The sequence below is a fragment of the Castor canadensis genome, chromosome 7 (assembly GCF_047511655.1).
Source record: "Castor canadensis chromosome 7, mCasCan1.hap1v2, whole genome shotgun sequence".
NCBI classification, from domain to species: Eukaryota; Metazoa; Chordata; class Mammalia; order Rodentia; family Castoridae; genus Castor; species Castor canadensis.
In genome coordinates, this window is record NC_133392.1 from 139,344,656 (window position 1) to 139,370,293 (window position 25,638).

At 48.5% G+C, this 25,638-nt stretch overlaps 2 protein-coding genes across 3 annotated transcripts; both read right to left on the reverse strand.

Annotated features, from left to right (window-relative positions):
- Window positions 1–54: 54 nt before the first annotated feature.
- Ccdc28b (coiled-coil domain containing 28B) lies at window positions 55–4,831 on the reverse strand. Of its 2 annotated transcripts, none has more exons than XM_020163111.2 (7): window positions 4,725–4,831; window positions 4,100–4,367; window positions 2,772–2,975; window positions 1,518–1,684; window positions 1,205–1,398; window positions 964–986; window positions 55–247 (listed from the first exon to the last, which is right to left on the reverse strand). In XM_020163111.2, the coding sequence occupies exons 2-7, from the start codon at window positions 4,270–4,272 to the stop codon at window positions 193–195; spliced, it is 816 nt and encodes a 271-aa protein (XP_020018700.2). In that variant the 5' UTR covers window positions 4,273–4,367; window positions 4,725–4,831; the 3' UTR covers window positions 55–192. The 2 variants fall into 2 exon arrangements, with proteins under 2 accessions (XP_020018700.2, XP_073936798.1); XM_074080697.1 differs by having other exon boundaries at window positions 200–299; window positions 894–986.
- Window positions 4,832–6,882: 2,051 nt separating this feature from the next.
- Txlna (taxilin alpha) lies at window positions 6,883–24,133 on the reverse strand. Its single transcript, XM_020163107.2, is given in 11 exon segments — window positions 6,883–10,102; window positions 11,201–11,296; window positions 11,732–11,824; window positions 12,489–12,563; window positions 13,025–13,144; window positions 14,941–15,135; window positions 17,913–18,083; window positions 21,014–21,105; window positions 22,651–22,936; window positions 22,939–22,989; window positions 23,616–24,133. Coding segments are annotated over 11 exon segments (1,656 nt in total). The 5' UTR covers window positions 23,760–24,133; the 3' UTR covers window positions 6,883–9,769.
- Window positions 24,134–25,638: the final 1,505 nt, after the last annotated feature.

Consider the following 25,638-nt stretch of genomic DNA (forward strand, 5'->3'; position numbering starts at 1 on the left):
GGCCTCCCAGCCTAGTGAGCCGCGAGGAAAGGCGCAAGGACCACACGGAGCTGCTTGCTTTCTTTTTGGTTTAATTCCATCCAGTGCCCCCCACCCCCATAGCACCTAGGGGGCTGTGGAATACTCTCCCGAGTTCATATAAAGTCACAGTTGGAGGGATTGAGAGAGCCAGTCTGGGCCTGGGTCCGAGAACTACGCAGCTGACTGCTCCTGAGGCTCAGCATTCTCGGCCAGGTGCAGCTTCTGTCTGTGCCAGTCAAGGATTGTGACTTGTGACGCTCTGGCCTCCAGTCCTCCATCTGTCTCCCAGTACAGCACAAACTTGGTTTCCCAGCCGTGCAGAGGGCCGGTCTGGGTTGCAGTACCACCCTGACCTTTTTTGTGGGGGTGCTGGGGATTGAATCCTGGCGGGTGCTGGGGTTTGAATCCTGGCGCTCATGCATGCCAAGCATGCGCCCTTACCACTGAACTACACTCCAGCCCACCCTGCCTGCTTTTCTTGCTAGGTCACTTGCACCTCTTTTCATCCAAATCCGAGTTGGACAGTAAAGCAACACTGTAGATGGGGGGAGGGTGATCAGAGAGAGGGAGACCTTTTTTTTTCCTCACAGGACTAAATGAGGACATAGTCTAAATTAGGAAAAAAAAAAAATCCAATGCTGAAAGGGTGGAAGGACATCAGAAAAGCTTTGCCATGTATTGGTGTCAGCTAAAGTACTGCAAAGATTTTGATCAGTAGGAAAAACATATTCCTTGTATCCACCTTTCTCCTACTATTTGGGAAATTGTTTCTATATTCCTCTACCTGGGTGGGGGCAGTTTGTGACTGCAGGGGTGGGGATGTTGGTTATGAGCGAATATTCCTGGAGGAAGGTGGGAAGGAGGAAGCTCACCTCATCTCATCTCTCATCCTTCCCTCACTGGGAGACACCTGTACCCTGTCAGGTCCCTTGGAAAGGATACATGGAATTACTGAGATCTTCCAGCTATCAACAGAGAGAAAAGGAAGGTTCTATCAGGAGGGGGATCAGAATAAACCCCAAATGCTCTAGGGGCCCTCTTCCTGTAGAGTTTGAGGTGCTCACAAGCTCTTGGGTCCATGCACCCCTACCTTTTCAGTGGGAGCCAGGAATGACCTCTGGAGCATGTACCTCCCCCACGCCTTGTGCCCCTGGGATCCAAAGCACCCAGCTTCATGACCTACATTGCTAAGCAGCTGGTCCAGGTTGCGGTCTGCCATCGTCTTCTTCTGCTCCTCAGGCAACCCCTCAGCGACCCCATCCTCTTCCTCTTCCTCGTCTTCCTCCTCCCCACACACGTCCAGGCTGAAGTGCAGCCGGGCCAGCTTCTCCTGCATCTCCCGCACATGCTCCAGCTGCTCAAAGGAGCATTCCTTCCCTGGATAGCCACTGTCTGAGCCCTGGGAACCAGCCTGGGATGCTGGTCCCAGCCACACCCCAGAGACTACAAACTCCAGCCCCAACTCCAGCCTTTCTCCACCCAACCCCAAGACTCACCGAAGGCCTGCAGCCGGCCTGAGTGGAAATCATTGAGCAGATTCAGCAGTCCTCCCTCCATCTCATAGACATCAGTCACCTCAGTCAGGAAGGAGTGCTGCAGGGGTGTGCCTGCAGAGCCACCCCCACCTCCGGCCAGCACCGGGCGGCATTTTTCCTTGCCTACTCTGGGTGGGATGGACATGACCATGGTCATGAGTGGGGGACAGCCAGGATCTCTTGCACCATCTGTCTATGCCCTAATTCATCTGCCCATCCACTTCCCAATACAAAAGGACGTTTGCTGTAGCCCTGCCCTGGACACCACTATGGGTAGAGGGGAAGAATTGAGTGGAGGTGGAGGATGTAAGATTTCAAAAAGAAATCTGCACTAATGGCACAGCCAGAGCCATGCCTGCAAGGGCTTCTCTCTTATCCTCCTGTGACTCGGTTGAATCACTTGTCCTTGGTCTTCAGTAAATTTGGGGAGAGTTGCTCCAAATTTGGGGAGAGTTGCCACCAAAACTATCTTACCTCTCTCAAAAAATCTTTCTGCCCCTCTTCTAAAAACTGTTGAATTTTTCATCTCCTCAGGATCACACTGAATGCCCTTGTGAGCCTGGCCTTCCTCTCCAGTTGCATTTCTTACTGTTCTCTCCAGCCCTGAGCTGCCTCTCAGGCAGGTGGTATGCAAAGCCCCAGGGAAACAGTTTTTATTGGGAACAATTGAAAAAAGACACATTGTATTTGGTACTTGCAAAGTACCAATCATTTAAAAAAGTTCAGAGAATTCAAATTGTGCCCCCAGGTATCCCTCATCATTTCTTGTTCCATGACACTCCAAGGCCCCAAACCACCTGTGGTTCCTGGAGCCAATACCTTTCTTCCATTTTTATACCAAGCAAGCCTCTCAGCCTAGAACTTTTTTTTTTTTTTTTTGGCGGTATTGGAGTTTGAACTCAGGACCTCATACTTGCTAGGCAGGCGCTCTACCCTGGAGTCACTCCACCAGCCTCAGCCTAGAACATTCTTCCCTTTTCAAAGCAACCAGCAGGCTCTGCTGACTTTCACTTCCTTGTGGATTGCTCCCAGGTAGGGCCTCACACTGAGGTGTGACCCACCTGGCATTTTCCCCAAGTACTTGAGGATCAGGGACCAGCTGGGGCCAGCTACAGATAAGGCATCAATTATTGCTTAGTAGCTAAAGGCGGAAGGCTCCCTTACCTTCCAGAGTTGGGGGACCTCCCTCCTTGCCCTGCTTTCCTCTGTACCTACCTCTTGAATTTGGCTCGCTGCTTGGGGGACGGCAGATGAGGGAGTCCCAGGGCTAAGGAGCCACTGTGGCTGGTGGGCACAGGGACTCTCCTTAGTGTGCCTGGGGCCTGGGCTGGCTGGGTCAAGCAAGGCTTGGGGCTCCGTTTCTTCTTTTTGTCATCCATTGGGTGCTGGCTGGGCCTTAGGTCTGGGAAGGAGGCCACCCTATGAAGATATTGAGGGATTAAGTTGTCCCTTCACTCAGCAGCCCCTGAGAGCTGCAAAGGAAGGGCCTTCGCGTGGGAGGGGGACTCTATTTAATAGGAAGGGCCCTGGAACCTTTGAGCTTGTTCTCTCACAACAGTCAGTGTCTGTCCCTTCTGTAATAGGGTCAGATGCCAGTGCCTGCTGCTGGGATGTGCATCTGAAGGACCTTCCAATGCCCACCCTAAGCCCCATTCTTTGGGAAAGCCTAGTCCCTTCCTGAAAGGGCTAGACCAAACAGGAATTCTGTCCCTGAGGCCCATAGGGCGGGGCTGGAGAGGAAACGCAGGGGGAGACCCGGTGGATGCCAGCTGGCTAAAGCCCAGATTAGGTTTAGGGCCCCATTCTGTTTATCAACTGCCTGGGCAGATGCTGACCAACTCTGTCAGCCTAAGACTTGACCAAAGTGAGGGTGCGGGCGCCTGGGAAGACCCCAGTATCAAGCAGTAGCCACCGGTATGGACAGAAGCAGGAAGCACAGGGGAGGGGCTCATTTGGACCCCCTTTAGACAGTAGCATCTCCTCTTCCACCCTACATTCAACTGCAGACGCCAGGGACTCCCAGAAGTTCCCTGGGACAGCCTCAGGCAGCTTCACCTTTTCCAAGCAGAAAGTCTCTGGGGTGGGTGGTCAAGCAGCTAGCTGCCTGGGCCTCCCAACAATAGCTGCGCCGGTGGCTGGCACAGCTTAGCCGGCTTCCCGTCCAGTCCCACCACCAAGCCTCAGTTCTGCCGGATTCCTCTCCAGGGGGCTCGTTCCAGATTGCTGCCACCAACCCTGACCACACTGAGGGCGGTGGCGGTGGGGCGGGGCATTAGACGTTTAAACTGGCACATGGCTGGCACGGAATGGGTCTGGGGCGTGGTGGAAGGGAGACAGGGGCGCATCTTCTGCCTCTCCCAGCAGCAGCTTGATAGAACTGGAGTAGGAGTCCCTGCTCCCCTGGAGCGGCCGGGCAACTCCGAGTCCGTTTCCCACGCTCCAAGGTAAAACTAAGCTCGGGAGCCCGGAGCCGGGATGGGAGCCCGAGCGTCAGACACGACACCCCGCCCCTGCCCGCGTCACTCCCCCTGGGGGTTACTGACCTGGAGGTCTGGGGTCTGGAGTGCGGCTCCGCTGCAAGCTCCTTCGGCCCCGCGCACTCTCCTCCCGGGAACGCGGCCGAGGGGCTGAGCGGGCGGAGGTGATTTGCATTTAAAGAGAAAGTGGCTTTGTCTGGAGCTCGGGATGGCGCATGGTGGGAGGAGCGTCCCCACATTGACTAAGCTGTTCCTCTCACTCACCTTACCTCCCTCCTGAACTAAGGTGACCCTGTTGGCTTTCCTTTCCGTCACTTTTGGAGGGAAGGTATAGCTTTTCAGGAGAAAGGAAAAAGAGCCAGGGGTGGATAGAGAGGAAGACAAGAGAGGGGAAGAGGAGGGGGAAAGAGGAGAGGAAGAGAGGGAGAGGGAGGGAGGGAGGGAGGGTAGGGGAGAGAGAGAGAGAGAGATAGCTGAATGAATGTCAGCAGCTAGAATAAATGAGCGAAGACAACCATGTATCCATTTAATCCTCAGGACAACCCTGAATTATAATTGTCATTGTCCTGTAGTCATTCCTGAGCAATATTCTCACCCACTCCTTGCTGATGAAGTGACAGGACCCCCCCCCCAGACTTAGGAGACAAGTGTGGGGAGCACCAGGACAGAGGAAGACAAGATTCCCTGGTACCTGACTCCAGTGACCACAGGGAAACCTTGAGTGCCAGGAGGAGGCTGGCTGCGTGCTGCTGGTGCTGCCCTGGAGGCTGGATCAGTGTAGCAGCTATTTAAAGATCTGGCAGCCGGTCCTGGCTCAGGCCCCCAGAGCAGCACGTGGTGCCTCATCCTTGGCCAGACTACCCAGCAGGCTCAAAAGGACTGTCCCAGGGCAAGAGACACGGCTGTCCCGCCCACCTTTGCCTCTGGGCAGGAGCAGCTTCCTTGGCCTGGGCCTCTGGCTGAGAGGGAAAATGAGGCACAGTTCTCTACCTGGTGCTTCCAACGCCCAGACTGCGTGTGCTAGAAAGGGGAACACTAACTCAGGACTTTCAATAGTGGGGGTTCAGATGGAAGGAGCACAACAGCGATGTAGTTTTCTTCCCCTACCAGAGATGCTATATTGGTGCCACAGCTCCTCCAACAAAGTGGCAGAGGGTCCAGGAGCACCCCTGGGGTTCCCATGCTTAGCAGTTTCCTTGGGGATCCAGAAGCCTCTTCAGAGCTGCGTTGCTTCTAAGTTCCCAGAGTTGGGACGGTATCCCCTCACCCCTCCAGGGGATCTTTGGAACCAATGTGATGGGCACAGAACATTACAATCCATCAGGACCCTGGCTAGAAGGGGCAGAGGCTCTGCAAAGACTGTCATAGCCAGTGAGTGGGTGGACCCATCTACCTGCAGAGGCACTGAGTAAAAGGCACCTAGGTTGCCCTTGCCATTTGTTGAGCACTCACCTCATACCATCCTTTGTGCCTAACCAATCTAGGGCCCACAGGATTAGGGTGCTGGGTGAGGCCATCAGCAGGACATCACCCATATAGGAGCTTCAGCTTAATCTCCAGTGAGTAAACAGATTAAGAAACTGGCTGAATGAAGAATTTTGACTTTTGGTGGACTGGGGTTTGAACTCAAGGATTCACACTTGCAAAGCAGGCACTCTACAACTTGAGCCATGCCTCCAGTCTATTTTGCTCTGGTTATTTTGGAGATGGAGTTTCACAAACCATTTGCCCTGGCTGGCCTGGAACCTTCATCTTCCTGATCTCAGCCTCCTAAATAGCTAAGATTACAAGCTCAAGTCATCAGTGCCTGGTGAGAATTTTTTTTTTTTTTTTTTTTTAAGATAGGCTCTATGTAACCCAGGCTGGCCTCAAAATCAAGATCTTAATGCTTCAGCCTTCTGGGTGCTGGGATTGCAGATGTACACCATCAAGCATAGCGAGAATGTAGTCTTAGTGGGGTGCTGGTGGCTCACGCCTGAGCTCCTAGCTACTTGATCATGGTTCAAGACCACCCGAGGCAAAATGGACTACAGGTGTGGCTAAAGCAGTGGAGTGCCTGCTTTGCAAGTGCCAGGCTCTGAGTTCAAACCCCAATCCCACCAAAACCCAGCAAAAAAACCCCAAAAAAACAAACAAAACTTTGCCTAAAACCAAAGTAACCTGGAGATGCTTGCATATCCCCTTGGGTTGGGCCAGTGCCAAGGTAAGCTACCCATGGCACAGACCCATAGCAGTGATGACAGTGCCCACCCAGTTAAATCTGGGCCTGAGATGGCCTATCCCTAACTTTCAGTGTCCTCCTTCCTCTGTAGATCTGGCTCAAATTCCCTGATACAGCAGTTCTGGGCCCCAGACTTTTCCTTCAGCACTCTCCTGAGCTCCTGCATTCCCAGGTGAACTATCACATTAAGTGAAGTTGTTATACTGTCTGCCATTTAGCAGGGTCTCCTGTTCCCTAAAAGTACCTCTCCCCTCACTAGCCTGTGACCCAAGGCCAGGGATTATTTAAAACAAACAAGGTCTAGGTATGCCCTTAAACTCAATCCTGCCTCTGCTCCCCAGTGCTGGGATTTCATGCCTGAACCATCACACAGGGCTTTTTTTTTTTTTTTTTAGTGAAAGAAATCCTCTGACACTCTTATGTTTGTAAGCACCTTGCCAAACATGCCAAGTCAGTCAATGTCTTGAGCTTGTGGTGACTACTGGAAGGCAGATTATTCTGGAAGATGCAGGATGTCAGGGTACAGTCATGGCCACTTTGTAGCAGATCCACAGAAGCCAGTGACAATGGAGGAGACTGAATGGATTCAAAAGTATCAAATGACCACACAGGTCAGGAGCAAAACAAGTAAGGCAACAGACTCTTTATTTAATGTGGTGTAAAATACATCAATATCAAGTCCCTGGCTGTTGTGAATACCAAAAGGGGACAAAAAAAGCTATCAGCACAGTTTCAAACAAGTCTGGGTGGCCAGGTTGGGTGGTAAGTTACAGGGACAGAAGCAGCCCTCCACTCCCAAGCAGGGCAAAGAGGGGCAGGCAGGTGCTTGGCTGTCCAGGATGACCACCTCTGTACTGTGCAAGGTGGGAGTGCTGGGGCAGCACTCAGCAGGGCCACCACAATGGGGGTGGAAGAGGGTTAAATAACCATCTTTACAGAAATAACATTCTTACAGAAAGTGCCTGAGCTCAGCCCATGGTCCAAAAACCTCATGGAAAATAAGACAAAAAGTGCTGCGGACACGGTGTGCATGAAGCTATCAACTGAACAAGGTCCTAAATACAAGTTAACTGTTGGCAGAGCCAAGGTCCCTGGGCTCTGAGCCTTACCTACTGTGGTCCCCTGGAGGAAAAGCTAACAATCTAAGAAACCAACACAGCTATTGGTCCTAAAACTGAGGTCATGTGTATGGGACTCACCTGGGTGAGGAAGGCACTGGCCCTCACTCACAGATAGGCCACCTCCCCTGCATCTGGCCCAGGATCCTGGGCGGACTTTGGAAAGCAGAGCAGCTGTAGTGATTGGTAAGATTCGGTCAATGGACAGGAAGAGAAAGACTCCCATTTATAGATGGGTCTGGGTGCCTAGAAATGGATGAAGCTAGAGCAAGGTTGCACCTGGTCTTAGGCCACCTGAGCACTGTAGCCTCCCATCCCACACACTGGGATCCAATAGCCCCAACTCCCCATGGGCTTTAAGAGGTAGCTGAAGCGAGGCAGACAATTACGAGTCATTGTAGGCTTTTCCACTTTCTCCAAAGGGGCAGGCAGATCTCTCTGCCTCCTCCCTGCATCTCTATGATCTGGCAAATCCTGTGGAGTTAACAGTTTGTGTACCTCCATCTGGCACAGAAACAGGAGGAGGAAGGCGGCTTTACCGGAGCAGGAAAGAGGCAGGGATCATGCCAGATACAGGGATTTGGAAGAAGGGAAGAAATACACAGGAGTGCGGATCTCAACCAGGCATGGCAAAGAAGTCCCAACACTCAAACTGCTGCTGGGGTATCTTGAGTTAAGGATATACCAGGCTAACAGAAAGCCCTCTAAAGCAGATCAGTGACACCTGCCTGGGACAAGGGAGTGGAGGGAATCAGTTTGCCATTTCTGGTCTAAGTCACAACACAATCCATAACATTCTTCGTGAACCTATTTATCTGGGGAATTTAAGGGTGAGTTGTGGGAGATAAAGGGACTTGCAGGACAATGAGCTAGTTCAACAAAAGCAAAACCCCACCCACCATAGCTTGGTTTGTGGCTCCCTGAGCTTGCTGAAGCTGAGGCTCAGCTATAGATGGGGCTGTACCTCTAGCCCAGCACAGGCTTGCTTCCAAAACTCATCCTGTTGCCCCAGAAAATTACTCTGTGCAGACTGGCCAAAACTATGGCAAGTGTGAAACCAGAACTTTTAGCATACAGAGCTGCTAAACATAAAATATAAAACATAGTATGTAGAAGGGAGTGATGGGATGGGCAACACAAATGCTGGAGTCACTTTGTGGATTTCCTGGGCCAAGTCTATAGTTGAAATTCATTCTTTACCTTTCAGCGCCCTGCCTGGGAGCTTCAACATTAGAAGTGGATTCCCAAGGAGAACTCGTTTTTTGGGCAAAGTAGTCACCTGGGAAAAATCTCAAGGACTGCCCATTTGGGTGGGGGTGGGAAAGAATCAAAAACAGACCCATAAAGCTAAGGGGGCATCTGGACCTGGGGCCCAGAAAAATGCATGGTGATGGTGGTGATGGGAACCAGTAGTGGCCTCCCAGGATTGAAACATATAGGCAAGCTTGATGCCAAAACCATCAGAAGCCCTTTCTTTTCTCTTAATAATCTGATGTTCCCAAATAGGAAACCTCAGCACTAGCATGGCAGAGGAGCCAGCTGAGTTGGTGAGGGGTAGGGCACTGGAGGCCAGGCACCTGGGACCACTGCTATAGCACCCCTCTTCCTTTCTTAGAAGATCCTCAATATGAACTGTCACATGCAAAACTAAAACCTTCAGAAAGAATCCTTTGGGTGATCTCTTGTCAATCATTTGTGCAGGCTAGAGAGGCACCTGTGAATGATAAGGCTACTGAGAAGCAACATTGGCCTGGTCCTGGTACTACCAGAGGGCAGGGGAAGTGGTGCCCAAAGGGCTCCTGGTCATCATATCATCCCATACAGAAACAGCCTCCAGGTTCCTTGTCCTAGGCAGGAAAGCAGCTCAACCATCAGCATCAAGTACTACCTCAAAGCTCTGCCCAGTCATTGTTCTCAGGCCAAGAGAAGCAATGAAGCCTCCAGGGAAGCTAAAAGAGCATGAACTGTCCCAGTCCTGCTCACAAAAAATAGAGTCCAGGCCTGGGTGTATTACTTGTCATGAGCTCTGAAGGGCTGGGAGGGGTATAAGTTCCAAATCAGGCAAGTAAATACTCAAGTCACTTGACCTGCTAGCTCACTGTGATAGCAGCTATAGATGACACCTCTTCTGTAAGACTTCAGCTCACAGAGGAGCCACTGACTTCATCTGTACACCCACCCTCAGTGCAAGCCCACTGTACACTTACAGATGTAACTGTATGAGGCCTTGCACATATGCCCCATGTATGTTAAACTGACCCACAAAATCCAAAACTGCAAAGTGCCAGATGCCAAACATCCTGGCCTCAGCACTGGGCTGCTCAGCATGGGAGCTGTATGGGCCAGGCCTGGCTGGGCTGCTGCTCCCTTCCCAGCACGCCCCAAGCACCAGGATCTCTAGGCAGTGGCAGTGGCAGAGGCGGGCTCCTGGGGCCCTGTTTGGCCTAAAGCTTCTGTGCTTTGAGCTCCTGGGCAGCCAGAAGCTTCTGTGAAACTTGGGGAGCTGGGTGCTTGAGCCCCAGGCCCCTCACCACCCTGCTCCTTGGAGACAGAAGCAGCCTCCGGCTTCTGCTCAGGGCCATTGTCAGTGAGAGGGCCTTGACCACCAGCACTCAGGTCCTGTACCCTCTTGTTCAGGTCATTGCGCTCTGTCTGCAGCGCCCGGCACAGCTTCTCCAGCCGTTGGATTTTTACCTGCAGGCCTTCTAGCTCTTTGTCCCGGAGTGTTTTCTGGGGAGAGAAACGGAACTTTCAGTGCCAGGTTTCCCAGCAAACCCTGACGTAAAACCACACTCAGTAGGAAACACTCATTTCAACAAGGTTGGGAGCAGTCTCCATTCAAAAGCTGGTCTCTTGGTTTATGGCATGACTTGACTATCAACTGGGGGCAGTGTAGTACAGACAAGGGGAACATCTTGGAGGTCAGACAAGACAGCTACCAGATGACCATGGCAAAGAACATGGCTTCTGAGACTATCTCACCTGCAAAACAGGACACTAAACTAGGTGCCAGTGTAATTCTACTTACTCAGGAGGCAGCGATCAGGAGGACTGAGGTTCAAAGCTAGCCCTGGGAAAATAGTTCAGAAGACCCTATCTCCAAACTACCCAATAGAAAACAGGGCTGGCAGAGTGTTAAGAGTGCCTGCCTAGCAAGCCTGAGGCCCTGAGTTTAAATCCCAGTACCAGCTGGGCACTGATGGCTCATGCCTGTAATCCTAGCTACTCAGGAGGTAGAGATCAGGAGACTAAGGTTCAAAGCCAGCCAAGGCAAATAGTTCGTGAGACCCTGTCTTGAAAAAGCCCCATCTTAAAAAAAAAAAAAAAAAAAAAAGGCTGGTGGAATGGCTCAAGGAATAGGTCCTGAGTTCAAACCCCAGTACCAGACCAAAAAAAAAAAAAAAATCCCAGTACTGCCAACAACAAAAAAACCCAGGATACTAACACCAACCTCAGGTTTCAAAATAATGTTCAAAGAACTAGGTGACAACAACCCATTTTGACACTCTGGCTTGCAGTTCCTTTCTTCTACATTGCAGGTCATGAAGTCACAAAGTATTTACATTGTTCTGCACATGAGCTGCACACGTGTAGTTGGGAGACCTATTTTTCTTGTGCTCCTTGAACCCCTTCTTTCATTTGCTCCCTTGGGTTCACTGCAGATCTACCACAGGACCGCCCCCCTCCCATGGGAGGCTGGCACTGCCTTTGGACAGATCTGGGAATCTCAGGTCCACTTCAGTGTCACTGAGTGGGAGAAGGGAGAGGAAAGAGCCTGACACACCACAATTGCACCCTTATCCCCAGCTCCAGCCACCCTCTACTCACCTCTTCAGCCATTTCAAGCAGGGCCTTGTTGCTGCTCTCCCACCGAGACCGGTACATGGTGGTTTCTTTCTCAAGCTTCTTGATCTTCTTAGTCATCTGTGTTACATAACAGATGAAGGAAAACAGTCAGAGCAGGGCTGTCTGTGCATCTTTGTCTTCAAGGTGATCATCATGTCTGTGCCAGTTTGCCACCAGAAAGTCTCAAGTTAAAAATCCACCATTGGGGTTGGAAGTGTAACTCAGTAGTTGAGTGCTATGCTAAGCATGCATAGGCCCTAGCACTGAAACAAACCAAACCAAACCAAACCTAACCAATGTATGCCTCTGATAATAAGAATGACAAGACCACCCCTTCGCCAGGAGAAAAGGTTTTGATTCCCTCTAATGGCCCCCTTTGATACTAATCCCAGATACTGTGTACAGCTCTGGTGAGCTACCCTAGGTGGTGGCTTTTTGAAAGCAGATCCCATGTTCAATTCTGAATGAAGTGGTTGTTCCCCTGCAGCCACACCTGGCCTCAACCACCATTACCTTTTCCATCTCCTGTTTGAATGTGGTGAATACCTCGCTGCTTTTGGAAAGAGTGTTCTGGAACTCCTCAAACTTCTCTGTGTACAGGGCCAGCTGGGTGAGAAAGAAGCCTACAGGTTAGACTGGGCTTCTAGTAAAGGTACTTCAGGTCAACTCACTCAGACATCTCCTTAGCATGTTGAGTCATTGGTCTATTGAGATACCATTTTCCAGTAAAACAAAACCTAATCAGTGTATTTTTAAGGATATAATCCAAAATGCTAAGCCTGGAAAATAGGATTCGGGATGACTTCAACAAACTAAGACATTGCCTTTTTTTTTTTTTTTTTTTTTTCTTTTTGAGTTTTGGGTTGAACTCAGGGCCTACACCTTGAGTCCACCAGCCCTTTGTGATGTTTTTTTTCCAAGAAAGGGTCTTGTGAATTATTTGCTTGGGTTGGCTCTGAACAGTGATCTTCCTGATGTCTACCTTCTGAGTAGCTAGGATTACAGGTGTAAGTCACCAGTGCCCAGCAAGACCCTGCCTCTTAAAAACTAAAAACAACTCTTCTGTCCCCATTGCCTGAAAAAAACAAAACACTCCTGAGGTAGGAATGAAGTCATATGAGCTCACATAGCCACCTGAGCACCATTCATACAGATGCTAAACACACAGCAGGTGGGGCAGGGTCAGCCCCAGAATTAGTGTCTTGCTTTATTCCAAGATGGGTGGGGCCCAGGCAAGGGATCTTGAAGGCTCATCAGGTTCCAGTCTCACCTGCTGCTTCAGGTGGGTCTCCTGCTGCTTCATCAGCTCGCACATCCTTTGGGACTCCACTGCCTCTTTCAGGAGCTGTTTCCAAGACAGGACCGCGACCCTGTCAGAAGCCCCCAGGGGCTGTATTTGGCCTTCTTTTTATTTTTTGGTGGGATTGGGGTTTGAACTCAAGGCTCCATGCTTGTAAAGTATGTGCCCTACCACTTGTGCCACACCTCTAGCCCATTTTGCTGTGGTTATTTTGGAGATGGAGGTCTCATGAATTACTTGCTGGGGCTGGCTTCAAACTGCAATCTTCCTGATCTTTCAGATTCCAAGTATCTAGGATTACAGTCATGAGCCACAGGCACCTAACTTATGTTTGCCCTCTGTATGCCAAAGTACCAAACCCACTGAGGCTGTCAAACTGCTATTTGGACAAGCAGTGGACTGACTGGCTAGGCAGAACATCTCCTATACATATAAACTAAACCCTGAGCTAAGCCAGAACCCAGCCCTCCTTCCCCCCATCCCCAGCTCTGAAGCATGAGCCTCACAAAGTCCTTTTCCCGCTGGTGCCGCTCCTCTGCCTCCTTCAGCATCTCCTGGGCCTGCTGGAGCTTGGCATCCACCAGCTGCTGCTGTAGGTCCTTATGTTTGAAGACTTTGTCGATATGCTGCAGGAAAGTGGTAGGAAGGGTCTGCTTGTTAGGAGATCCTTTCTCAGAGAGGCCCAGGGCTTGTAGGGAAGTCCCATCTGTGGAAACCAGGGCCTCCCATTTTGATCTGACATGTTAAGACTTCTGTGTGTACTACAGGATGCAGGCCCCATGTCTTCTGGATCCAATACTGACCAACTGTCCTCACCTTTTGCAGTCCCTGATTCCCTTGTGATTGGGAACGACATATTTATAAACAACCCAGCTCAGCGGCCAGAGATTGGCCTTACACATGCTAGGCAAGCATTCTACCATTGAGCTACATCACCGGCCAACTTGTCATATCTATAAGCAAGACTAGACATGTGCATCCTAAAGAATGGCTGCCCTGGTTCTGGATGAGCACTAGGGACCTAGACCAGGTCAAAGTCAGATGGAGAAGGTTGACAGACTCAAGTACTACATCAAAGGTAAAATCCCCTGGACTTAATGAAATAAGGAATGTGGGGAATCAAAGTGTGTGTGTGTGTGTGTGCGTGTGTGTGTGTGTGTGTGTGTGTGGTACTGGGTTTGAACTCAGGGCCTACACCTTAAGCCACTCCACCAGCCCTTTTTTGGTGATGGGTTTCTTCAAGATTGCCTGGGCTGGTTTTGAACCATGATCCTCCTGAGTAGCTAGGATTACAGGTGTGAGCCACTAGCGCCTGGCTTCAATTTTTTTTTTTTGAATGGGGAAGGGGAGGTATCACGAAGACAGTCCCAGTATGGGACAGAATGAGTTCCAGTTGTCTGTGATATAAGGTTCAAAGGCTCAGAAAGGGCAAATGGGATGGCTGAATCTGACTGTAAGGGTTCAGACAGGTTCTGGAGGACTATAAGTGAGAAGCCACAGAGTCTGGGGGATCCATACCTCCTCCTGAACAGACAGCACCAAGAGCTTTCTGCCTTTGGGAAAGGGCGGGTGGATAAGAAAAGAGAATACTCAGATTCTTGGAGTGGCTGCCTCACTCTAGTGGCCCAGAAAGCCTCCATGTCTTTCAGAGCTGAGGGATAAGAACCAGACCAACTGCTCTCAAACCAAATACAAGCAGTCTTGCTCCTACAGGATGAAGTGTAAGAAGGGGTGGGTCAGGGAGTCCTCTCTAGTCCCTGTACCCAAAAGATCACCATACTGACTTATGAGCTCAAGACCACAGGTCTTGCTTGTCTTATCCTGGCCCTAAAAAAAAAACCTGGTCCAGAACAAGCCTCCTGCCAACTCTTTAAAGTAGCTGCAGTTCTCTCTTCTCATGGCAAAGAATGAGGCCCAGAATTAGTCAAGTGACTGGCACAGGGGATCCAAAGACTCAAGGGCTTGGGAGGAAGCAGCTGATGCTAGTCCTTTCAAATGGCAGAAGCAGCAAGTAATTGTGGACAATAGCTCCTGGAGTCCATTACTGACCAAGGGTCTAGCCTCCTTCCCTAAAATTTCAAATTCTAAAAATCTCTTAAGACTGATATTGTCATAAGCTGTCAGCTAAACTTCATCTACACCATTTTGAGGCTGCTCATAAAAGAGGTGACTATCTGCAAGTTTCACTGCTTAAATATAGCAGATACCTGGCTATGGCATTTGGGACAAGGGACTGTGGACTGTGTGGCTATTGGTGAGTTGCTTCTCCATACTCCAGTTCCTCATCAATGAGGAATGACATTACTCTCTTTTCAAGGAAGGAGGATGAATGAAACAAAATCTGAAGAATGCTATCCCAGTGACTAGCTATCCTAGTGTCTGACAATATGCTGACCATGGTGGCTGACCACAACAACCTCACCTCTTCACGTAGCTCATATTGCTCAATCAGCTTCTTGAGCCTCTCAGCCAGCTCCATATTCTCTTGGCGCAACTTGGAGTTGCGTTCATTATGCTGCTCCATCTGTAGTTGAATGTCATTCAGTGTCACCTGGAAGTGTGAGGTCACCTCTTTGCGCTTCTCCTCCTCCTCCCGGGCCCGCTGCACGCCTTCTTCCTGGGCAAAGAAACAAGCCCCAGCACCATCACTCACTGCTTCCTAGCCAGCCACACAAGGCTCCCCCAACTAGTTCACAGAGTCTCTGCCAACAGCCTTTCCTGCTACCCAAATAAGAAGCAGGCAGGCATACACTGGGGTTTCCTAATGTATCCCTGTATAAATCAGGCGACATCAAGTGAGATTCTCTTCCTAGAAAAATGTAGGCACACATGTTAAGTGCCATTCTACAGCAATTTCAATCTTCTGACGTCTGTTTTCCCAGCTTTCAGACCAAATATTCCTGTTTTAATGTGGTTTGTTCCCTCATTCCTCCCAGAGACCAAGTTGTTATCATTCAGTGATATCCAGAGTTGTGTAGAACTAGGCAGTCTTTGTTGATGGGGGTGTAATTGTCCCCTTACTGGAAGGCAATTTGGAAAAAACTATCAAAATTTAAAATCTGCATACTCTTTGAACTGGCCATCTGAATGCTGAGATTTATTCTATAGATAAACTCTACACTACTGTACATACAGAATAAGAATTTTCATTGCAGCTCTGTAATGGTGAAAAATTACAAACAATCCAAAATATTTTAAGTTGGCCACTGATCAAATATACTATTATCTACCTAACAATGTTGTTAAAAAAAAATGAGATGGCCCTGTGTGAAATGAGATGGAAAGATAAGGTTTAAAGTGAGAAAAGGGAACAGGATACAAAACTACTAGAGTATTGGTGAGCAGGGTGCAGTGGCTCACACCTATAATCCTAGCTATTGGAGAGGCAGAGATCAGGAGGATCACAGCTTGAAGCTAGCCTGGGCAAATGGTTTGCAAGACCCTATCTTGAAAATATCCAACACAAAACATAGCTGGCAAAGTGGCTCAAGCAGTAGAGCATTTGCCTAGCAAGCATTAAGGCCCTGAGTTCAAACTCCAGTACTGCAATCAGTCAGTACTGGTGTCATAATTTCATTTAAAATCTGAACATAAGATTTTACATATATAGAGGAATGTTAGAAGGCTGCACTTAAACTAACATTTAAGTGGCTTATTTCACGGGGATGAAATAAATGGTGGTATTGGAGTTGAGGAGGGTGGGCAATTATTACTTTTTTTTTTTGGTGAATTTGGGGTTTAAACTCAGGGCTTCACACTTGCAAAGCAGGTGCTCTACTCCTTGAGCCACACCTCCAGTCCATTTTGCCCTGGTTATTTTGGAGTCTTTCCAACTATTTGTTTTAGGCTGGCCTTGAACTTAAATCCTCCCGATTTCAGCCTCCCAAGTAGCTGGGATTACAGCTACTGGTACCTAGCTACATTTAATTTTTAAAAACAGTTTTGCCTTTTTTTTTTTTTTTTGGGTTTGCAATTAGGGCTTTGTGCTTGCTAGACAGGTGCTGTATCACTTGAGCCATACCCTAGGCCTCTTTTGCTTTAGTTATTTTTTGGACAGGGTTTTGCATTTTTGCCAGAGGCCAGCCTGGGATGGTAATCCTTTTACCATCTGTGCAGCTGGGATTGTGGGTGAGAGTCATCATGCCCAGCCCTTGTCATCTTTGACAAATGTATGTTACCTTTATGGACAATATTCTAAATGACATCAACTAAAAACAAAACAAGTTTCAAAATACCACCTATTCACATCTAGAGTTCATGGCAAGTGCTGGTGGAGTGGCTCAAGTGGTAAGTGTACCTGCTTAGCAAGCATGAGACCCTGAGTTAAAACCCTAGTGCCTCAAAAAAAAAAAAAAAAAAAAAAAAAAGAGTTCATGGCAGTGAGCAGGCTTTAATCACAGAGTGATCCTATACTAGCCTATACTGGGAGAAGCACAACGGGAATAGAACTCAGGCTTCTGAATGATGAACCTCTGGACAAGTGCTACATCTCTGCTTATCAGGTGCTATACTCTGAATCTTAAGGACCCACAAAGGTTTATTTGGAAAAGGTTTGGTATCCACTGTGACACTATTGAGAAGCACTGGAACCTTTTCTTTAGGTTATTGTAGGTGTGCCTTTAAAGGGATAATAAGACCCAGTCTGTCCCCATCTTTTTGCTACCCAGCTATGATGTAAGAACTTTTGCTCTGCCATGCACTCCTGCAATGATGTTCTGTACCCCCTCCCTCACCAGAGGCCTCACCTGGTTGTAGACTAGAATCTCTCCAAAACTATGAGCCAGAATAAACCTTTAGTCTTTTTTTTTTTGGCAGCACTGGGGTTTGAACTCAGGGCCTCATGCTTGCTAGGCAGGCAATCTACCACTGGAGCCACTCCACTGGCCCTTTTTTTGTGGTGCATTTTTTTTTTTTTCCTGAGATAGGGTCTCACAAACTATTTGCCGGGGATGGTTTACAACCATGATCCTCCTAATTTCTGCTTCCTGAGTAGCTAGGATTACAGGTGTGAGCCACTGGCTACCTTTGGTCTTTATGAACTGATTCACTTAGGTATTTGTTATGCAAAGGTAAAACTGACTAACATAGCAAGGGACTATATCTTGGAAATATTGAGCCCACTTCATTTGTGGTTTTCTTAGCAATTTTACTCTTTTACTGTAACCACTTGACATGTACTAGCAGTAAGTAGTCCTCTCAAAGGCAGGCCATTACTGGGTGGTGTGCCTATACTACCTTATGCTAGGGATAGAACCCCAAGGCTTCTAGGTAAGTGCTCTACCACTGAGCAACACCTGCAGCCCTGGGGAGTACATTTTTATATTGTGTCTTTTAAAGGGAAAATCCACCAAAGATCAATGAATTCTAAGAAACCCAAGCCACACCCTTGCCTACCTTGAGTGACCGGTTGTGCCGCTGCAGCTCTCGGCACAGGCTCTCCAGTTTACTGCGGGCCAGAACAGCCTTGCTGTGCTCGCCTCGCAGGTGATCCTTCTCCTGAACCAGCTGGCTCTGCTTCTTCTGCAGGAGCTTCATCTGCTTCTGTGAATTCCGGTGCTCCTCCAGCTGGGGATGAAGAGGGCAGTAAGTGCGTGGGGGTGGGGGGGGCGGAGGGGCTCTCCTGAACAGAGGTGAGCGGTGTTCTTTCCTTCCACTCCATGCAGCAGCTCAGGCCAAGAGTACTCTCACAGGCTAATATGGCTAGGACCTTTACGTGCTCCCCCTACAAACTCCCTACGTTAGCCCAAGGGCCCATCTAAGGGAGATAGGAAAGGACAACTCACTGGGAGCAGTGTGTCACAAGGCCAGCAGATCCCAGATTCTATATCAGCTCTGACAAGAGGGAGCTCTTGACACTTCATATCATTTCACAGCCCCAACTTGCTACACAAACCCTAGAGTGTGACTGTAACCCTAACCCCATCTCTGAACCATTCACAGACCCCCCACCATTCTTTCTCATTACTTCCAGAATTCACTATTATACACTCCACCATGATTACTATTCTCATTTTTTGGCTACTTCAATATAAACAGACAATCCTTCTGATGCCCCTGTCTTCAAAGTCCACAGATTCACTCCTTTTTTCTAGATTGGCTTACCTCCCATGATCTTACACCACTTTGGACAGCAGATATAAAATGTGACCCACATATATAATTTAAAATCTTCTGTTGGCCACACGGAAAAAGTAAAAAAGATATAGGTGAAATTTAATTTCCTTTCTAGAAGTGGTGGTGGTGGTGATGGGGCTTGAACCCCAGGTCTCACTCAGCATGTTAGCTTCACTGCTGGACTGTATCCCCAGTCCCTAATATAACAACAATGATTTAATCTGAATATTCAAAACACTAGGTTTTTGCAGTGCTGATGATGAACCCAGGGCTTCGTATGTGGTAGGCAAGCACTGTACCACTGAGCAACATCTCCAGCCTCAAACATCAGAATTTCAAGAGGGAATCAACTAAAAAAATTAATTTGAGCTGTTTTAACTCCTTCCTTTTATCTTAGGGCTTTGAAAGCTGATGTGTATATTATACTTCAAACAGATCCAAATTCAGACTAGTCATACATCAATTAGCTAAAGGCTGCTATCATGGACAGCACAGGTCTAGTCTTTGTCACTACCAGAAACTGCACCTGGTAGCTAGTTCAATTCCAAGATTCCAGACCAGGACTTACCACCACCTCTTTCTAGGTCATTCCCACCAGTTTTTGTGGTCTCTAGAAAGTCTCTTACCTTACTGGATGTCTACTAGATGTCACTGACTCATCAACCTTTCAGTCTCTTTCAGCCCTCCTTTAAACAATCACTCAGTTTCTTACCTGGATTACATTTCTTTTATCTTCCACTCTCTTGGCCCATTGACCCTGTAAAGCACCTTCTTTCTTACTCAGCACTAGCAGTGAAGCAGCCCTCCTTGAAGAATCTCGCTGTAATTTTAGTCACTAATTTTGGGAAGACCCCACCTGTCTAGCAGTCTAGCAATCCCACTACATTTCTTTTTTCTTTTCACGGTACTAGGGCTTGAACGCAGGGCTTACATCTTGAGACACTTCACTAGACCTTTTTGGTGATTTTTTTTTTTTTTTTTGAGATAGGGTCTCTTGAACTATTTGCTCAGGCTGGCTTCGAGCCTTGAACCTCCTGATCTCTGCCTCCTAAGCAGCTACAGGCATGAGCCACCAGCGCCTGGCCCCACTACATTTCTCATGCTATTCATACTCCTTTTCCAGACACCTATTTTATCCTCTCCTTCAAATCTCCCTCACTCCGGTTATAGCCACCTTTCTTATTTCCCTGGAACACACAGAAGAAACTACAGGAGCAGTGGCACAAAGTCCCCATTCACCAATCCACTTGCATCTGTCCTTTCCTCTAAGTCACAGACCTGGCCATGCTCTCACTGAGGTGGAGCCCTGTCCTCATGAATAGGTCCTCAGTTTCCCTCCTCTACTCAGATCACTCTAGCAGCTCACTTCCTCCTCTTTTGCACTAGTAATCTTTCCCTAGCCAAGTCTTTCCAAAATGGAGTTTATCTTCTTTATATTTTTCTTTTATTTAGTTCTTATAAGAATCCCATTAAGCAGGAAGCATATTTCACCCCATTTTACAGATGAGATAAGCTCCTTAAGAATACCAACTAGGAAATGTAGATGGTTTGAAAGGATTTTACAATAAGTAAATAGGCAATGACCATCAATGGATGAATCTACTAATTCAAATTCTGAGGGGGACCTGACAAGAGCGATATCACTGGCCCCATGAATTCACTCAACACTTTTACAACACCGAAAAACCATACACGGGGGCTAGGGCTATAGCTCAGTGGTAGATAATTTGCTTAGCATATTCGAGGCCCTGGATTCGATCCCCAATGCTATGAAAACAAAAGACCACACTTGGTATTTCTTGTGGTGCAATATAAAGCAGAGAATACTACCTAAGAATTCTTGTGGCAAAAATTGAATTTGATTAAGTATCTAGAGTTAATTTCCACTTAACTTAGAACTAAAGAGAAAAAGGGACAAGTTAAGTGCTACCACAAAGACAAGAAAGCTAGAGGCAGGGCATCACACGGAATAACGAATTTGGTTCTGCAGTAGGTCAATATCATGGGGAACAAGAGAGAAGATGAAGAACTGCTCTGGAGTAAAAGGAAAATGAATAGCAAGTGACTAGTGTTAATATTGTTAAGTGTGACAACGGCACAGTGCATCTCTACATTTTAAAGAGATGTATACAGAAACATGTAAGAGCAAGATCTTATGGTACCTGGGACCCAGGCCAGGAGCTATGGCTCTAACACCTGGGAATCTGAGAAATTTTTTTCAAAGAATGTCACATTTCGTTTCTCCTCTACAGTCTGCCCCAGGGAAAGGTTTGGAGAACATCTGATCAGGAATTAAGCCAGCCAGCTGCCCCTGCACCTCCACCTCAAAGCCTGTTGACTTTCCAAAGGTAGGGAGAATACCAGAAGAAGAGGGGACTGACCAGTTCAGCATACTTCTTGCACAGTGCTGCCAGCTTCTCCTCTGGGGTACTCAGCGTGTTCAGTGTTTGCATCAGCAATGTGATCTCCTTCCCTGTAAGCACAAGGAGCAAAGGCATGAAACCCCTTCTTGGGGGCCCCCTCCAGGCCCCGGCTCACACTTGTGAGTAATGAAGCAGCTTTAAAAGGTGCTAGAAGAAGAACTTAATCCTGCCACCAATGTAGCACCACAGTACCACCACAGACTCCGTGCTCACTAACAAATGCTTACTGAACAAATGAATGAATTTCTATGGAATCTTCTTGGTGGGCACCACTGGTAGAAGGAAAACACTGCCAGCTCTACCAACCGGTGTTCCACCTGCAAATTCAGGGCTACTGCTGAATGCTAGGAAGGACCTCATGACAAGGTAAGATCCCAAAAGGAGTAAGTCTTAGGCTTGCTTGAAAAATTAACTAACTTCCTGTCAAGAGATGTAGCCAAGCTGGGTGCCAGTGGCTCACACCTATAATCCTAGCTATCCGGAAGGCAGAGATCTGGAGGATCACTGTTCAAGGTCTGCCTGGGCAAATAGTTCATGAGACCCTATACTGAAAACACCCAAAACAAAAAAGGGGTGATGGAGTGGCTCAAATGGTAGAATGTTGGCCTAGCAAGTGTGAGGCCTTGAGTTCAAACCCCTGTACTGCCAAAAAAAAAAAAAAGAGATAGCCAAACTGAACTTTCAAGTGAATATCCCTGCCATATATGTGATCCTAAGATTTAAAAAAAAAAAAAAATCCCTGTTGTTAGAATAGGTCGAGGAAATAGAGACCAGGACATGGGAGTAATATCACCTAACTTAAGATTTTTTTTTTCTCTCTCTTTTTTTGACAGGGTCTTGCTATGTAGCCCAGGCTGATTTTGAACTCAAGAGCCTCCTCAGTGCTGGGATTATAGGTGTGGCCACCATGCCCAGCCTAACCTAGATTCTAAACACATACACACACCCTGCTGTCAAATGACAACCACTATCTTTTCCTCACTGCTTTCCAGCTGTCTCCTGAGTCCTTACTATGTACAGCATAGACCAGGTTCCTGAAGTATCAACCCTGGGAGGCCCAAGCAGATTAACATGGAGACTGCAAATAGAACCCATGGGTGGGTTTTTCTGGGTTCCTACTATTTTGGTTGCCAATTCAACTAGTCAGTTGAGAGCATGGAACTAACCATGTGGCAGTCAACTCTTTGGATGAAGTAGACCCTCTCCTGGTTCTCTAACTTAGCTTATGTAGGCATTTCAGTTTTCAACCTGGTGTAATCCAATTCTTTAACTGTAAAAATGTGCAAACTAAGACGCAGAAAGGGGAAAGGATATGCCCAAGATCACATGCTGTGGTAAGCACAGCAGTCTATCGGGCCTATTCTCCACTTTCTCAAAGAGAAGAGCAGGTTGGATTTCAGCCCCCACTCACTCCCAAGGGTAGGACGTCTTGCAGTGAGGAACCTGCACACATCTATGCTGTGACCCTACATCACTGGCTTTGGCTGCTCTGAAAAGTAGTTTTCTCTGAATGCTGGCAAAGCAGGCTAGCCCATGGAACAACAAGTCCAACCTCCCTCCCCTTACGAATCTTACAAGTAGCTGCCCTCTCGTACCCAAACCCTTGGCTTTCTTCTTTTCCTGTGGCCTTCGATGGTCCCGGTCTCCAACCTCATCACTTGTCCGGATCTCTTCTGTGCCTGGCTCCCCCTTAGAGGTCTCCTTCTCACCGTTGACTACTGGAGTCACTGGCTCAGGCTCCCCGTTTCTTGCCACAAAGGTTCGGGACTTCTCTGCATCTTTGGGTTCAGAGGGCTCACCCTGTGCTCCGTCCTCACCAGAGCCCCCCTGATTATTGTCCACACAATATGTACTCAGTATGTCTTCCAACTGGCGGCTCAGCTCCTCAGAAACATCACGGAGGGCCCCAGACTGAGCTGTTTTAGCTTGAGCACCTATAGCAAGAAAGGATAAGGGGTGGATGAGAAATAAGTTCAGATCACTGCCTGGGATTATTTTCAGGCCCAGCCAGACTCACTGGTTTGGGTTAAATGTTGCCTATTTCTTTAAGCCTCAGTTTACTATAAAATGTTCTATTTCTTACTACCACCTGAACATGTTGTTAAGAGCATAAAAAAAGTATGTAAGGAGAACTCAACCTCTAGCCCATCTGCTTCCCCTCAAAAGCCATTTTTTCTCTATGCATACAGTTCCAGAAACGCCTCAAATAGAAAGGGCAATTACCCACCAGCGACTGAGGTGTTTCTGGGGGAGTTGGCTTTGCTGGTGGAGGTGTCTCATTTAACTGTCACCACATTTAAACCTGTCAGATAGGTTGGTGGAGTGGCTCAGGTTTAAACCTGTCAGAGCCTGCTCCCAACAGTTCTATTCCAGGGCTGAGAGTGGGAGGCTCTACTCCCTTTCCAGGAAAGTGGGGATTACACAGATGGGCACTATTTCCTTTCTTCTTCTGCATTTCCTCCTTCCTGGGCAAACAGTGGCCTCAGCCTCTAACTCCAAAAGCAAAGCCACTACCACAAACTCCTCCCTCTGGCGCTGGAAAAGCAGAGTTGGCACACACCCTCCGTCTTCCCAGGAGCCTGGATGGCGGAACCTTCAGCTTCTGTCGCAGGAGCCGCCTGGCTGGGCCGTCCCTGGGTTTTCTCTGGTCCCGCTTCCGGTTGACCCGGGCTGCTTTTTGAGCTGGACTGTTTGGCAGGTCCATTCTTTTTGTCTTGGTTCTTCATTATGATTTGCAATGCTGGGTTAAGGGCAAACCCTTTAGAAACAAATACAGTTGCTATTATTCAGACTTCGAAATTCTCCGCAGACTGGATTAGAAAACCCAAAACCAGGCGCACAAAGCTTCTTCAAACAAATTGGTTGGCCTTCACCGGACAGCACTGTCGCTGGCCAGTCAGGGGACTCTAGAGTGCCCTGGCAGGCTTTCGGAGGGCTGCTCCTGGAGAGAGTGAGGAAAGAGACCTCGTTTCTCCCAAAGCCACTTCCCGGCACGACACGACCCCCTGCAGCAGGCCGAGGGCGGGATTGGCTCTAGGCCGCAGACTGACGTGGCCGGACGCCCAAGTCTTGACCCCTCCCCCGCCTCGCAGACCCCACGTGGGCCCCCGCGCGCGCGCGCACACACCCACGCCCTAAGCGCCCTCCAGCCGCGCGGCACGCCCGCGCATGCGCAAAGCATCAACCCTCCCGCGCTCCATAGCCCACGCGCGGAATCAGCACGATCCCCCGCTGGTCGATGCGTCCTGGCCCACAGAGCCTCTGAAATTCTCGTCTCATCAGCCGCCGCTGGACTTACCTCACCGCCGACGTCGGACGGCGTCCCCCACTCTGCTCTGCACCGGAAACCTCGGGTAACCGCTGCCTGAAGGGCCGCCCGCTCCCGCAGCAGCCAATCAGCAGCCGGCACTGCCGCAGAGCGTGCTGGGAAAGACCAAAGGACGGTGGCTTCGGAGACGGGGGCGTGAAAGGACTACCTGTCCCTTCATGCATCGGGGTAGGCCACAACTCCCGAGATGCAATAGAATGGGCTTTCATCCTAAGATCCAAATAGGTGCTCCGCAGGTCGGAAAGGGGCCATCAGTCCGCTCACAGGCTGTGTGAGCCACGATTTTAGAGCGCGCAAGCTATGTTCGGCCCCCGAACTCTAGCGCCTGGCTCTTCTTTTTTGTACTCCCATACTGCGAACATGTCTGACTCTATGTAGGAAATCTGAGCACTCAGGAAGAAATACAAAGCGCTGGACTGGGAAGCAGGATTTAAGTATTTAAATCCTAAAGTAATCCCCCACATTGCTGTGTGACTGGGCATTCATTTTCTCTCTCTTCCAATGGAGGTGTTACGATAGTTCTGAATGCTTATTGTGTTGTTTTCCTTGTATCTATTGCTTGATCCTCATAATTCCTTGATTTAAGTAGTTTGTTCGGTAAACTGGAAAAATTAGTGTCACTGTATAGGACAATGAGGCAAGAGCTAGATAACTTGTCCAAGGCCACGTCCATATTTGAGTGGTTAAAGTAGAGATTCTCTTCTTTTTACTTACTACTCCGCCTTTTACCCAGAGGGAATAATCACCAGAACAGGCTTTCCCTGAGGCAGAGTCCAAGTAACTTATGAAAATGGGTTGTTTTTCTCTCCCTATCACCAGTTTAGCAGTCAGTCTTCAGGAAGGGATCCATCCTTGCATAGGGACTTTGGCGTTAGGCAGATTCACGAGCCTTTTCTTTGGCACACCCACTGCAAGGTCCCTTTTACACTAGGGTTAAAGTTGAAAAAAGGCCAGTTTTTTTTCGTGGTTCTCCATTGTGATTTGTTAGTTTAGGGAAACATCTTTTAGAAGCAAACACAATTGTTATCTCAGGTGAGATCACAGTTCTTTATTCTCATTGCCTATAAATGCAGAATAAACCCTAACAATCCTTGAACATAAATCTGAAACTAGTTTGGTTTCTGCCTGTTCCCAGCCAATCCTCCCCATGCCCTATGCCATTTTTTTCTTTTGTGGGACTGGGACTTGAACTCAGGGCCTCACTCTTGCTAGGCAGCACTCTTCCACTTCAACCACTACATCAGCCCACCCATTG